The 14,404-nt window shown below is 37.1% G+C and overlaps 2 protein-coding genes across 2 annotated transcripts in view; one reads left to right on the top strand and one right to left on the bottom strand.

The window, feature by feature from the left end:
- The first annotated feature begins 6,355 nt into the window (after window positions 1–6,355).
- Window positions 6,356–7,783, top strand: LOC140924786 (adenosine receptor A3-like). Its single transcript, XM_073374778.1, has one exon. The coding sequence runs from the start codon at window positions 6,408–6,410 to the stop codon at window positions 7,407–7,409; it is 1,002 nt and encodes a 333-aa protein (XP_073230879.1). The 5' UTR covers window positions 6,356–6,407; the 3' UTR covers window positions 7,410–7,783.
- A 2,049-nt stretch (window positions 7,784–9,832) lies between these two features.
- LOC140924336 (cilia- and flagella-associated protein 61-like) overlaps window positions 9,833–14,404 on the bottom strand; it is a 47,818-nt gene continuing 43,246 nt past the window's right edge. Inside the window, exons 37-38 of the mRNA XM_073374365.1 lie at window positions 13,208–13,267; window positions 9,833–10,239 (exon numbers count right to left, since the gene is read on the bottom strand). Of these exons, the coding sequence (XP_073230466.1) occupies window positions 10,099–10,239; window positions 13,208–13,267 (201 nt within the window). The 3' untranslated portion in view covers window positions 9,833–10,098. The remainder of the gene's footprint in view (window positions 10,240–13,207; window positions 13,268–14,404) is intronic.

The raw sequence follows: 14,404 nt of genomic DNA, 5'->3' as shown, positions 1-14,404 counted from the left end.
ATTTTGCAAAACTGCGAGTCTTTCGTAACATTATGACACCACATGCAGGTAACTGTTGTGAAGATCTCTTGCAGTTTAGGCATTCTCAAGTTGTCAAGAACCATTTTTTCCGTTTCTCCATTTTTCGTCTTTGTAATTAACTCCAGCTAATTATTTTATTGGAGGCTTTCAGTTAGTGGTTTTTTCCGAATTAAGCTCACAAACATTTTCAAAACCGCGCGCCATGTTGGACCAAACAAAGAAAACAAGTTTCCCGTGACGTCGTCCATGTATCTGCACTCTGGGAGATCATGAGCAACGACCAATCACAGTGCGCGTGACATTTTAATGTAAGAATATAAATTTATCTTCATATACTATCATGAAAGCTGACTGTATCGACCTTGTCATGAGAGTTATGTAGTGTGGTTACAGACGAAGAATGGAACAAAAAAAGCAGAGTCGCAGTGGATAACAAAGAAGTAAGCTGACTAAGCCAAGTTTAGATTAACATTCAGTGACTCTGCTTTCACTAACGGAAGTAGAATTCTGACGAGCAGTCTAACAGCGCTCGGTATCTCGATGTTCAATTTTATTTTAAAGCAACTAGTCCAAACTACTTCTACGTCCTCTTTTAAATACTTTATCGCTAAAAGAATTTTTTGATCGTTTAAGCGGCCGTAAAAATGGTCAAAACAACGGACCAAGTTTGTCGCTTGATGACTTCATGGCGGACACCAACCGAGGTATATAAAAATACATACATTTGAGGCTGAGTATGATGTGAAGAATTGTACAGAACTCCGAGGAGAATGTTATCAGTCAAGGTGGATAAGACCCTCCTTTTGTAACAAAGAACTAGAAAAACGGATGCATCCCTTTGGCTTTGCCCCACTGAAGTAACTACCTTTTGGAATTCCTTAATTCAAAGACTTACTTTACCCCAAATTATACCACAAAATTACAAAATAAAATATTTCTACAGCCTTTGGATTGACACCAGATGCCTCTAAAAACCGTAATCAAATAACTTTCTGTCTATTATGTTATATAAAATTGTAAATAACCTAGTTGAAGTTGATCTTTCTAAAGGACTTATACCACTTACGAGACACTTTAGAAGTAGTCACGCTAAATCCTTTAGAATTCCCTACAAAAAGAAAACCTATCTTCAATGCAGCTTTTTACCTAGAACTATAAAGCAGTGGAACAGTTTGCCCTCCACACTAGCCACAGCCCCAAGTCTTAATGATTTTAAGAGTAGGGTCTGTGAGCTGAAACATTAAGAACCTTTACGAACCTGACCGAATGTACTGTTGCAATTTGTAATAATCATCGCACTTTGTAATAGCTGTCGCAATTTGTAATAAACCGTGACGTACTTTGTAATAAAAAAGGTGACGCAATTTGTAATAACAGTCCATCGCACTTTGTAATAAACTAAGCTGTCCCAATTTGTAATAAATCCATCGCACTTTGTAATAGCTGTCGCAATTTGTAATAAATCCATCGCACTTTGTAATAGCTTTCGCAATTTGTAATAAACCGTGACGTACTTTGTAATAAAAAAGGTGACGCAATTTGTAATAATAGTCAATCGCACTTTGTAATAAACTAAGTTGACTGACGCAATTTGTAATAATTCCATCGCACTTTGTAATAATAATTTGTTGAGAATGATTCAACTAACTTCGTCAACATTAATATTACGCCAAAATATGCATGGTACTTCATAAACAAAGATGATAACGTCTGCTAGCACGTAACATCTCCGTAACATTTTCTTTGATCAAACATGCATGTCTTCCGCTATAAATTTTTCTGCCTTGATTAATCACGTGACCAACTAGAAACGCTTTATGAAAGACATGAAACTTCCTTTGACATATCATCAAAAAGATATGAATCATGTTTAAATTCAAAAATATTTAAATAACAAAAGCAACATTTAACAACAGAAAAAATTTATGAATAACCTAGCATTCGTCGTCCAAATCCATGGGTGCTTGTCTTCGGGGGGTGGGGGGGATAATCCCATGGATGGGCTAGATAGGTAAGTACCGCCTGATAGGGTGTGGTTTTTGAGGATCTCGAGCCTTTAATAGGGTATTTTTTTTTACGTTGTTGGCTTGGTGTCTTTGGTTTGATCCTTAGATAGGGTAACTCAGGTAGTTACATACGAAGGTATTGGCCAGCGACTAATTGGATTTTGTGTTTAGGTTTCTGTTGTGGTTCGACGGTTTGCCACTGGTGACGTTTTTTCTTTATTTGCAGTGAACATTTTGAATCTTTCCAGGCCTCGTTTGATTAAGTTGGCCAAAATATGGAAGCCACTATTACTTCTTTAAGATTGCGCATTAGACAAGAACGGTGCACCACGTGTTGTGTTGACCTGTTATAAGATCTAACAAGGAAAACTTGAACTCTCCTGGTGTCCTTTTTCGAATAATGTAGGATGGATGTTACGATTTGCGGAAATTAAATGCTTTTTAATAATGGCTCGTTTGTGTCTAGTGTGTCTAGTTCTGTCTAGATCCTGTACTCTGGCAATGCTCTGTCCAGGGGGACATCCCCGTATTGGCCATACATACATAACCTTTATTAAAGTGTCTAATCGTTCTAGTGTCTATTGGCACGAATTGGGGACACCTTTAAAACTAAATTACATCATTAAAAGCAGCTAATTAAATACTATAAAACATATAAAAAAGCCGGAAATTAACACTATTCAAGCTAAGTACTCTCTTACACTTTAAAACTAAGTTCTAAATTTACTCTTTAACACTTTAAGCTAAGTTCTAAATTTACAAAATAAAAACTAAATGCATATATGAGCTCGGACACTAAAATGAATAAGTAAAAATGCGTACGTCCAGTTAACCTAAGCATAAGCGGCATTCACTCCCACATCCTTCAAGAAATGATGTTACATCCTTCTTACGTATCATTGTCCTAAAAGTTGCCAAAGTTCCGATATTTCTCTCCTCCTTGCTTAATTTTGACCACAATTGTGGTCCGAGAAATCTGAGAGAATGTCTTCCATAAGTAACAATTTTAAACCGAGGTAAGACAAAATCTGCATTTCTTAGGTTATATCTCTTACTATTAGTACTCTCTTCGTTGATATTATAAATGTCCGCAATTTGGTTCACTGTTAATTTGTTTTTTGCTTTAAACATCAAAATGAGTATATCCTGCAACCTCCTATTTTGTAAAGAAGTTAACTTAGCTCTTTTCAACAAGGTGTCATAACTTTCAGTAGTAGTATACACTAATCTTAAGGCTCTTTCTTGTAGACGCTCATATAAGGAAGTACACCCGCCGGGTAACCATTGAATGCAAGCCACCTAGTACAATAGCAAGGTTTTAAGAATACATCATTTCGTAAGTCAGATAACTAATCAACATTAATCTAAAAGAAATGTTTAGGACTGTGAATAAAGTTAAATTTTTGAATGAGCGGAGATGTTACGTGCTGGCAGACGTTATCATCTTTGTTTACGAAGTACCATGCATATTTTGGCGTTATATTAATGTTGATGAAGTAAGTTTTATTACTCTCAAAAAGTTATTACAAGGTGCGATGGAATTATTACAAATTGCGACAGCTTAGTTTATTACGAAGTGCGACACCTTTTTTATTACAAAGTGCGACATGGTTTATTACAAATTGCGATAGGTATTACAAAGTGCGATGGATTTATTGCAAATTGCGACAGCTATTACAAAGTGCGATGATTATTACAAATTGCGACAGTACACCGAATCCGAGCATATAAGCCTTGTAGAGAGGGAATGCTTGTAATATGGTAAGTGTAAATGTATTATTAGCCACACATCATATTTGGATATGTAAAAATAAGATAGCCTCTTCTAATATACAAGACTTTCTACAATACCTTAAACCAACCTATTTACTGGAGCTAAAACCTGGTGATAGCCCCAGCAAAAAGTGAGAGCTATTGCAGACTTTACATTGAAAAATCTTAGTTGTCGGTCCCTTGCATAAGATGTTTCAAACGAGCTCAACTGCCATGAAAATTTCTCTCTCAAATGTTTAATCTTCCATTCATGTAATTATGTTTTTTATTTATACAAGCAATGCGCAATTGCAGAGTATCAAATTGTAACCTAGTTATTGTCAGTGTCAACTTGTAAGCACCGTTCAGAGTATTGCCTTTATGTGTAATTTGCTCCCGGTAAGTATCTGTTTTTGTTAAGATTGCATAAAAAGAGGCTCTGAGATCAGCAAACTTCTTCACATCATACGGAAACTTAACTCAAAAATTGTTTTATAATTCATATTTAAAATATTACTAAGCTCTTATATAGCTTACCTCCTCGTAGATTTTGTTTTCAAAGCAATGGCCTATTTCTCGGCACGATCTCAGGATAAAAAGGCTGTTTTTTTTTCTCGCATTTACCTCTTAAAAAGTAGGTAACAATCATCGAGCAATATATTTTGCGTATTCGTACATTTCTTCCGTTCAGCTATTTCGTCTTCGGATATGCTGTGTACGCCAATTATTTTTAGTTCACTCGCTAATAAACAGCTAGGAGGTCGCGCCTAGAAACGAGGTTGATTGATGGTATGCTGATTGCCCAAGCAGCCTCGTTTCCAGGCAAATATACTGTGGATGGTATATTACTCGCATCTTCCAAATTTTGTCAACGCCGGCCGGTTGTAAAGAATTAGCCGGGGGATTTTAGCCAATTAAAAACAGTATGGTCGAGCAAACAATCATAATAAGTGTGTTCCTATAATGAGAAACTTACTGGGCGATATTCTAATATCTTAAGGAAGGAGATTAGCATAGCTGTATTTATTATATGGAGGAGAGTGTTTTACTGGGAACTAAGCCACTCGTAGATTTCATACGCCACTTCATCCGGGACCCGAGTGGCGTATTTTCCGTATGTCACCTTTGTGAGTGTCGTATCGTTCAATGACGTCACGATTCCCGCCTTTTGCTTTTGTTGAATTGGTTTCTCCATATAATAAAAAGAATATTACACGTTGGCTCGAAGATATGAATTTTATGTTCTGATATTGTTCTTGCCACTCGAACATAAAATTCATATCTTCTCGCCACCGTGTAATATCCTCTATATCTATATTTAGCAAAATATGTCAGGAAAGGATCTCCAGGTAGCTTCAGCACCCTTCAGCAAACATTTTTAGTGTATTCTGAGTTTGCTCGTGACTGAGTAAAATTATAGTATAGTATAATTTAAAGATAAAGTGAACAGACAGCATTGATTTCAACCACAACTTATCGGTAATACAATATAGCTTCAATATTATTACTATTAAGTTCAATTTTAATATCACGAATTAATTTGATTTAAAAAAAAAAAAAAAACAGTTTTAAATTAGTTGGAATAGTCCATGTCACTCAATGCTACAATCAGTTATTGAAAATTACGAAACTGAGTCATGATCGTAATTATTTTGACAAAGTTGTCCCTGGTGCATAAACTTATGGGTCTGATATTGACGGTCAGTAGATGTGGGAACTGACGTATTTTCAGCTCAGAATATCATAAAGAAATAATACCATATATAATGACGTAGAAAATATTCTCACCAAAATTAAATGGGATTTCCAATATTTTTTCTTTTCAGTTTTGTTTGTATGTTTGTTTGTTTGGTTGTTTGTTTTTTTTTAAAGAAAGATGCCGAGGTTTTGTCAAAAATTCCCAAGGGCTGGATACCTTGCTTTTTTATACTGCAATTATAAAGTCAAATTATAAACTCGATTTATAAACGGTAAATATAGGTTGGCGTATTTACGTGGGTTGTCTAACAATGGCATGAAGGCATTAAGATGAGTTAAACAAAGCAAGGACACAATATATGAAACTAAAAGCGTTATATTAGACTGCCAGAAGATCCATATACTACGACCCATATAAACCACATACACTTCACTTTTATCTTGTGTCTGACATAAGAAGATTTGAATGTGGATCCGGGTGGGGGTTAGGGGTACACATGACTAATTATACTACCTTTTATCAGACTAAGCTCTAAAAACAAATAACCTATAAATAAAACTAACTTGACTCTATCACAATCCTTTCGCGCTTTATCCTCATAATGGTCCAGCTCTTCCTTTTGCGGGAAGACGTCTTAACAAACGAGCATAAAGTTTCTCTAGTTCCGACATAGAAAACAAAGAAACAAAAGGATTGTTTTAAAGGAAACGTTTTTCGTAATGCCTTACACGTACTTTAAAAGTTCGTCTAGAACGGAGTAATGAAAAAACTGATATAAATTTCCGCTGCTAGAAGCAATTACCATTAATTATCATAAGTTTTACATTTACTTTCGGGGGCATATTTTAAAAGCTGTATCAGTTGGAACAAGTGGGTAAACAAATTTTCAGCCAGCTGTTTTGAACCAAAACGTGATTTTGGCTTTAGTTATGGCAAATAACATAAGTTACACCTTCAAAAGTTCAATGAATATTACAGCATCCTTCTGCCAGACTCTTGAACCGTTTTTAGACGTACAAGTCAGAGACAGTTTGCCTAATTTCTACATTATAGCTTCAGTTGTAGCCTGTGTATTTAACATCATAACTTGCTGCGCTACACTTTTGCTTAACACAATGGTCATTCTGTCGATTTGTTGGACTCCATCGCTACGCCATGAAACCAAAAACATTTTGCTTTGTTCGCTGGCAGTTTCGGACTTTTTTGTTGGTTTTTCTTGCCAACCTTCCTTCGTGGTCGCAGAAATTTGCCTTATTTTGGGACGAATGGAATATTACTGCTATGCTGTGTTTATTCACTTTTACACGAGTTGGTTGTTTAGTGGTGTTTCCTTCTTAACGCTTTCAGCTATCAGCGTCGAGCGATATCTCGCCCTTCACTTTCACCTCCGATACACCGAGTTAATAACTACTACTCGGGTGATTATCACTGTATTTATTTACTGGTTCATATGGATAACATGGATAACAATTTTGTGGTTTGGAGTAAGGATTCGACTTTTCACCTACATACTTGTGGCTTTCTGCTGTCTGATAGCTCTTGGCGATAGCCTCTGTTATGTTATGATTTTAAAGACTGTGAAAAGGCACAATCTACACATGAAACATTTACGATCTCAAGATGGGAGGGACATGGCCAGATTTCGCCGCACCACAAACACCATGATTCTTCTTGTGGGCGCGTTTGTTGGGAGTTATATTCCATTTGTTATTACAACTGCAACCAGTGCTTTACAAGCGAAGGAAGACATGAGAGTATCGGTTGCTCATTGCGTGGCAGTCGCGTTGGTATTTACGAACGCGGCGGTAAACCCTCTGATTTATTTCTGGCGCGTGAGTGAGTTACGAGAGGCTGCGAAACGAACTCTAAGGAAAATCCATTTGATGAGGCCTGAAAACCTCGTCGAGTCAGAGTTTGATTCAAGGTTATGACAAAACATTTTATCTGTCTTTTCTTTGGAGTTCACCTGGTTGAAAGGCGATAAAACTAAAAGGAATGGTGATTAGCACGTTTTCAGCAGAACGCACTTGTTTATTTTATCCTTCACTAGAATATTCCTCAGTGTCGATTGCCCTAGCTACCAAGGTTCGAGTCAGAGTTTTGTTCAAAATTATTTAAAAACCGAAGGAAAAAATGGTGGGGATCCTTAATCGTGTTGCAGTTCCCCTGTTTAAAAAGGTCAATAAAAACTAAATTAAAATTACCCATGCATGTAAAACAGCACGTGTTCAAGAAATGGTAATCTTGTTGTAGTTCGCTTACGTACATGTGTACAAGACATTTTAATTGCAGACGTCTATCCCAATTGCACTGTTTTGAAGAATGATTTATTTTAAAAAAATGCGTTCAAGGGAAGGTACCGATTTTCAAAAGACCTTTTATTTAAGAGACCGTTATTAAGACGTCATGAGGACAATGTCTCTTAAACCACAAAGCGGCTATTTTTAAGCCGTGGGTCTTCAAATAGAAAATGCTAAGCAAGCAATATAAATAATAGGGGAAACCATAAAGACAATTTAATACAATGTGGACAAGACATCTTTTCGAAAAAAGAATTCTTTCGTAGGTCTCTTGCCTTTTAATTTTACCGTAATGATCAGTTTTATTTATTGCAAAGTCATCCTAATAGAGCATTACTGAGCGTGAAAGCTTTTCTCGGCTTTGCTTAAGTGCAGTTTTTAAGAATAAAATTTGCCATCAGCGTCTGACAGTAATAAACTCACCACTTAACAATATTTTGAGTTACTTGGAGGACAAAAGGACAAATGAACAAAAATTAAGTTAGTTTTTGTAGACCCCTTAAAAGCGGCCAAATGACCGGTTAAAGGCATTAAATGGCAAAATCAATTTTACAGAAGGGTTCCTTTCTGACTCTTATATTCTTATGGCTGCTTTGCCAGCCGTCTGGTCGTTTTTTAAGCACTCACTCAAAGCTAGACCCCAGATCAAGCGCTTAAATTAGTAACATAATTTGGTCTTATTCTTTATATTTTTTTGATTTCCTGTTATATCGGTGGAATATATTGGCACTGGTCAATTTAAGTATAGGCAATCTTACTGCCTGTTTCCGACTCTGCAATTAGTGTTGACAATTGTGTTTTCAGCGGTATTTTTATGATTCTAGCAATACATAAAGGATCTAAATCTCAATAACACAATAGCGTTAACTGCCGGTCATAAACAGCCCCACTTAAAAGCCCCTGGCGCCAGTTACAGGCTCATCTTCTTGTAACAAACAAACAAAACGTCCGATCATAAGTCCCCCTTTAAATTCGACTGGTGACGTTTTGAAGCTTAATTAAAAACCAGTAAATGCAAAACGTTTTCGATCAGCACTGATATAGCTTGTTTCGAAGCGGTCAGTTATAAGCACCCTCGGCGTGGTAGCAGGTGAATATATCACATACCCTCTCGCTTCAGGTAAATAACCCTTACATACGATTTCATTGGAAGAAGGGCAAGTAACAAACAGCAGGATGTTTTCAAGCTCTGAATGAATAAGGGTCAAACGTCAATCTTCCCCCAAATGAGCGAGAACAATAAATTTTGCTTAGTAACAAAGCTCCACCACAAGAACTTTGACAAGGAAAACTTGCTCGTCTAAATGATACGTTGCAAAATCCATCTTTTGTATGGGACACTGGGATTCCAAAAATGGTGGCCATTGTAAGAGTTCGAGAAAGGTGAAACAGATCATGGTTAAGAAGCCGAGGCTGGGGGGAATGAGATATTCTTGTGGGGGATTGGAAATATTTTATCTGTCAACATATCCTGACATCACCTGTGTTTACAGATAGCTCTTTGTCATGTGTTCTGGCCTGTGTTTCAACACGTTTTCAACTGTTATGTCAAGCACGAAACGTAGTATTCAATGAGTAATACATCAAACGTGCAGGAGTACAATAATTAGTGACAAAATCTTATTTGACTAGTTTTGTGCTTTGACGGTTCTGGATATCAGAATATCCTAACAACTGGATCGAGCGTGCTTTAAGTTGTCCCAATGGAAACGTTTCACCAAGGTTTCACCAAAATCCTAAATAGCTAGACCTTTTCTGTTTTTATGTTCATGTTAATTGCCTTCCATGCCTCGTCTTGTAAATTCTTGTAGTTTTGTACATGCTAACGATGTTAATTAACATTTCTTGTGAAAATGAGTTTTCTTTGCATGAGAATGGAAAATTATTTTTATGTCAATGGCTTCGCACTTAACCTCGCTATAACACAGAGGTTTTAGGGGGCACCTTGGAGATGGCATTTTGGCTGAGTCGTCCACTGTGAATCCACGGATTTGCTTTTGCAGATGTAAATCATAGCACATGCAGAAGTATCTTTTTACAGTTAAAACTCAGTATTTATGAGGTTCTATTTTTTCAAATTTATTTCTTGTTAGATATTATCAGTTCGTTCCAGTGCAGAGTCAAGGATCTCGAATGCAACACAGTTGCCAGGGTCACTAAATTCTGATTCACATCACTAAAAATTCTCTTACACAAAACGTGGCAAATCTAAAAAACGTAATAACGATGCTCTTTCTTCATCTTTATATACACTGTACTATGCATTCCTTCTCACATCTCACAAGTCACGCAATCTACTCTTACACAGAGAATTGCTATATCACACCATTCCTGGTTTGGCATACATGGGCAAGTGATATGAATTGTAATTGAGGAATCCTAGCAATCTTTGCTCGATTGCCTTCTTCGCCGATGAGGCAACGTATGAATCTGTTAAGACACGACGTTGGTCCTTCGATAACTGAAAAACATAAATCAATCAATCAATCAATAACCAAGTGAACATGAAAGAGCTAACCAGGAGGAATGTTTTTGCTTCAAGAAAGCGTAGTCGGAGTAAAGAACAACAACAAAACAAAACAAACGTTGGAGTTTAGATTCAACAATCCATCTAACCAAAAGAGAATGACGTAATTCCAATAAACCCATTCACGTTTTTGACAAGGACCAGTTACCGCAAATCAAACGCCACTGCTGGAAAAGGGTTCCTTAAAACTAACAGTAGTCGGGGATGAGAAAGTGAGTTCGAATGATTACCTTTAGAATTTCAGTTGCATATGAATATAGTTTGTAGGATTCAGTGAACTATCACGACATTAACCTATGCTACAGTCTGCATACAGAAAGGGTAATAGTACGGAGACAGCACTTCTTAAGATACCCAATGATATACTAATCGCCATGAATTGCCAACATGTGGAGCAATTTGTTCTACTCGATCTCAGTGTTGATTTAATACGGTTGAACACTCTTTCTTGCTATCACGTCTCAGTCAAAGCTTTGGAATAAGAGGAACAGCGCTCGAGTGGTTTGCGTCTTATTTATCAAATCGGCTTCAACGTGTTTCACTTATATTAATGGCAACTGTTCCGCGCTTTCCAGTTGAAGCAAGGTGTTCCACAAGTCTCCTGTTTAGGACCGTTACTATTTAGGTGGTCAAAAGACACTTGCCCAGTGTACATGCTTATGCAGCCGACACGCAGTTATACTTAGCCTTTACGCCTGACTGAGTGGAGCTCTGCGTTCGTGAAATCAGAGCGTTGATGTTGTGTGATAAACTCGAGATCAATGACGGTAAGACAGAAGTTATCGTTATAGGTGCGCAACAGCAGTTGCCACAGGTTCAAGTTGACTGTCTTACAGTTCATGTGGATGCTCGTGTACCCTTTGTTTCCGCGGTTAAATCTGATTAAGGTACTTGGATTGACACTAGTCTTAGCCTACAGGTTCACATAATAATACATGTAAAGGCGCGTATAGAGTACTAAAGTGATGACGTCATAAAAATGAAATTTCTGAAATTATGGGATTTGTCAGGACATTCTGAAAGAACAATGTCCAAGAGGCCTACTTGCCAAAAATGAGCATTTTGCGGCAAATTGTCTCTGAGATCGTAGCCCAGTTGTACTCAGAAAACTCCATACAAACCCTTCTAAATTTTTTTTGGGTCGAACCAAAAAAAAATTAGAAGGGTTTGTATGGAGTTTTGCAAGCATAACTGGGCTTTCAGAATGTCCTGACAAATCCCATAATTTCAGAAATTTCATTTTTATGACGTCAAACTTTAGTACTCTATTACCATCTTAAAAATGTCAGGCGTATAAGAAAATATTTAAGTGCCAAAGCAACACAAACATTGGCTAATGTACTAATAATAGGACGTATCCATTATTTTAACAGTATTCTATATGGTCTTCCGTTCATACATATTACAAAACTTCGACGCCTTAGAGCTCTGCAACATGAAAATTTTTAATATACCTAGATTTTCACACATCACTCCGGTTTTACATTCATGACACTGGCTTCCAGTGAAATTTAGGATAGAATTTAAAATTATGTTTATTACATTTAAAGCAATTTATGGGCTAATGCTCCAAGTTATATTTGTGAACTTATTAATATCAATGAAAGTGGAGGGTACAACTTGAGGTCAAACAAAGGACTCCTCCTACAAGCTCCAAGAGTTATTAATTATACGACACTTAGTGACCGCGCCTTCTCGGCTGTGGGCACCAAAACTGTGGAACATTTTAATACTTTTATAACATTTTTAAAACTAGATTTTTAGTTGGTCCAAAAGATATTTTGTAAATTTTCAATCACGTAGTTTTAACTTTTTATAGTTTTATTGTTAGTTAATATGCTTTTATATATGATGCGCATTTGATTATATGCACATGTAATTTGCACAATATAAGTAATATTACTATTATTATTACGGAAACGAGTTTAAACAGGGAGCTGGGTCCGTCAGAGCCACGTTCTTTTTTTATCAAGACCGAAGTATCACCAGTGTTTTTAATGCTTTTGTGGCTTGTTAAATAAATATAACCCGAGTGAAATATTAAAGAAAGTTCTTAGTATATTCAATATATAAGTATATCTAAAATACAGTAGCTCTTACCAGTACAGGAAAACACAATTTTATATTCATTGCCCGGACGAACTGAACACAGCAGACAGCATTTTTGAAATTTTAAATAGGTCTTACGGTTGGGATATTGAACGTTCTCAATATCCCCATAGCATTTCATGCTTTTCTCCGAAGCGCCATGACAACTAACGAATCGTCACGGGTGCCGCGCACGCAGTCTATGATGTATTTCCACATCTAGACTGCTAAAAGTCTAACTTCTTTCTGTTAAATGCTTGTACACAGGGCTCCTCGTGCGTTGAGTTTAGGTTGCATTCTCCCTACGTCGAACGCAATTAGTAAACCCGTTGAGTTTGAGAAACGAGCCGAATTATACCTTCACAAAGACGAGAAATTTATGGTGGGGTTGAGAACAAACTTGTCCCCCACTATACAGACGTCTGTAAAAATTAGGGCTTCATTTTAACTTCTTGGCAATAGTTACAAATTGATCATTTGGCCTAGCTTAAAGGATATAAAAGAATTTTTCAGGTTTCAAATTCATAACCACAGCTTTCTAGTTCTCCGAAACACAGAAATATTTTACCTTCAGGCCCCGGTTGTTCAAACGCTAGATAGTGTTAGCAAAACCAGTTGCGTTATCCACTGGATAGCACCATACACTTTTTGAACAACTGGCGCCAGGTGTACGCGTTCCTCACAAACTCCTGAATTTTACCATTTGACGTCTTTGTTTTTCACAGAACGAATGTGAAAAGGGGTTAGTTAGGCTCTCCAAACTGGACATGTTGCCTTTGCCTTCAATTGGTTTGCCAAACTGCGTAATACTCACCACTAAGTCCTCGTCGATCATTTTGCGCACTTTGTCTTCTAGAGATGGTACGTCCGCAGACTAAGGAGAAGAAAATAGCAATTAATTTTTCTACGTTGTAGTTTATTCTACTGTACAGACTGGTTCTAACGTGAGTCTGTGGATAACATCCTTAAGTCTGATCATTCAAAAGAAAGCTTCGGAGCAGTATCTTCTTGTGCGATGCTACACAGGCTGATTCTTACTGTAGATAAATTGTCTATTGGGTACAGGCTTTCACTCAATTGCTCTAGTTCAAACCAGTCTCTGGCCACTAGCCTAGTTGGGGCTGTTTATGGATTAGGGTTCCGACTTTAACTCCTCAGTGGCGCTTCTAAATAACCAGCTGATTCTCCTCCAGCCAGATGGGATGCTTTCCTATTGTAAATTTAACTGCTGGTTCACCACGGCAGAGCTTAAGGTCGCGGGGACACCTTTGGTTCCTTATTATGCAAAAATTTAATCTGATTTACGAGATATGCATACAGTTGAACCTCTCTACAACACCCACCTTGAGGAAAGAAGACAGTGGCCGTTGTAGAGGTGTTTTAAACAAGAGTCAATGTACGTTTTTTTTCGCCTCAACATTACAGCTTATAAACAAAATTTAAAGCGTGGAATGTAATTTACCATAATTACCATAACTACATATCTTGCTTGGAACTCGTGATTTAGTCGGGATACCTTCGGAAGTCTAACAATTTGACTTCTCGAACAATTTGTGTCGAAGAATTCAACACAGATAAAACACATCACGAGCCGGCACTGCAGAGGGGTAAACTTAGTAGACTTTAGTGTGTCATGTATAGAGCAGAATTCTAAACAGATATAGGGCGTTAATTTCAGGGATGACCAGATTTTGCTCATTTAAACGATTGGTACCTTGCCGGCAAACTTTAGACTGTAAAATCTGCTCTATGCAAGACACACTAGAGGATTTGACCGATCATTTATTTGATAAAATCGCAGAGTGCTGTCTTCTATTCTTTCCGCAAACTTGGACAAAAAAATCACGATTTCCCAATTTGGTACAACTGTGGCTTAAAGTATTGCCCTAAAGCGCGATCTACCAAATAAATCACAACCCTCCTAAACTTCCATTATTCCGCAATGTCTCTGTTAAAATTTTATTTAAATCGCCTCTAAACAGCTGAGATATAAGCATTTTAAAAGATGTGG

Source organism: Porites lutea, chromosome 14 (genome assembly GCF_958299795.1).
Source record: "Porites lutea chromosome 14, jaPorLute2.1, whole genome shotgun sequence".
In the NCBI taxonomy this organism is placed as follows: domain Eukaryota; kingdom Metazoa; phylum Cnidaria; class Anthozoa; order Scleractinia; family Poritidae; genus Porites; species Porites lutea.
Note: the sequence above shows the minus strand (reverse complement) of the source record. Positions and strands in the feature narration are given on the sequence as shown.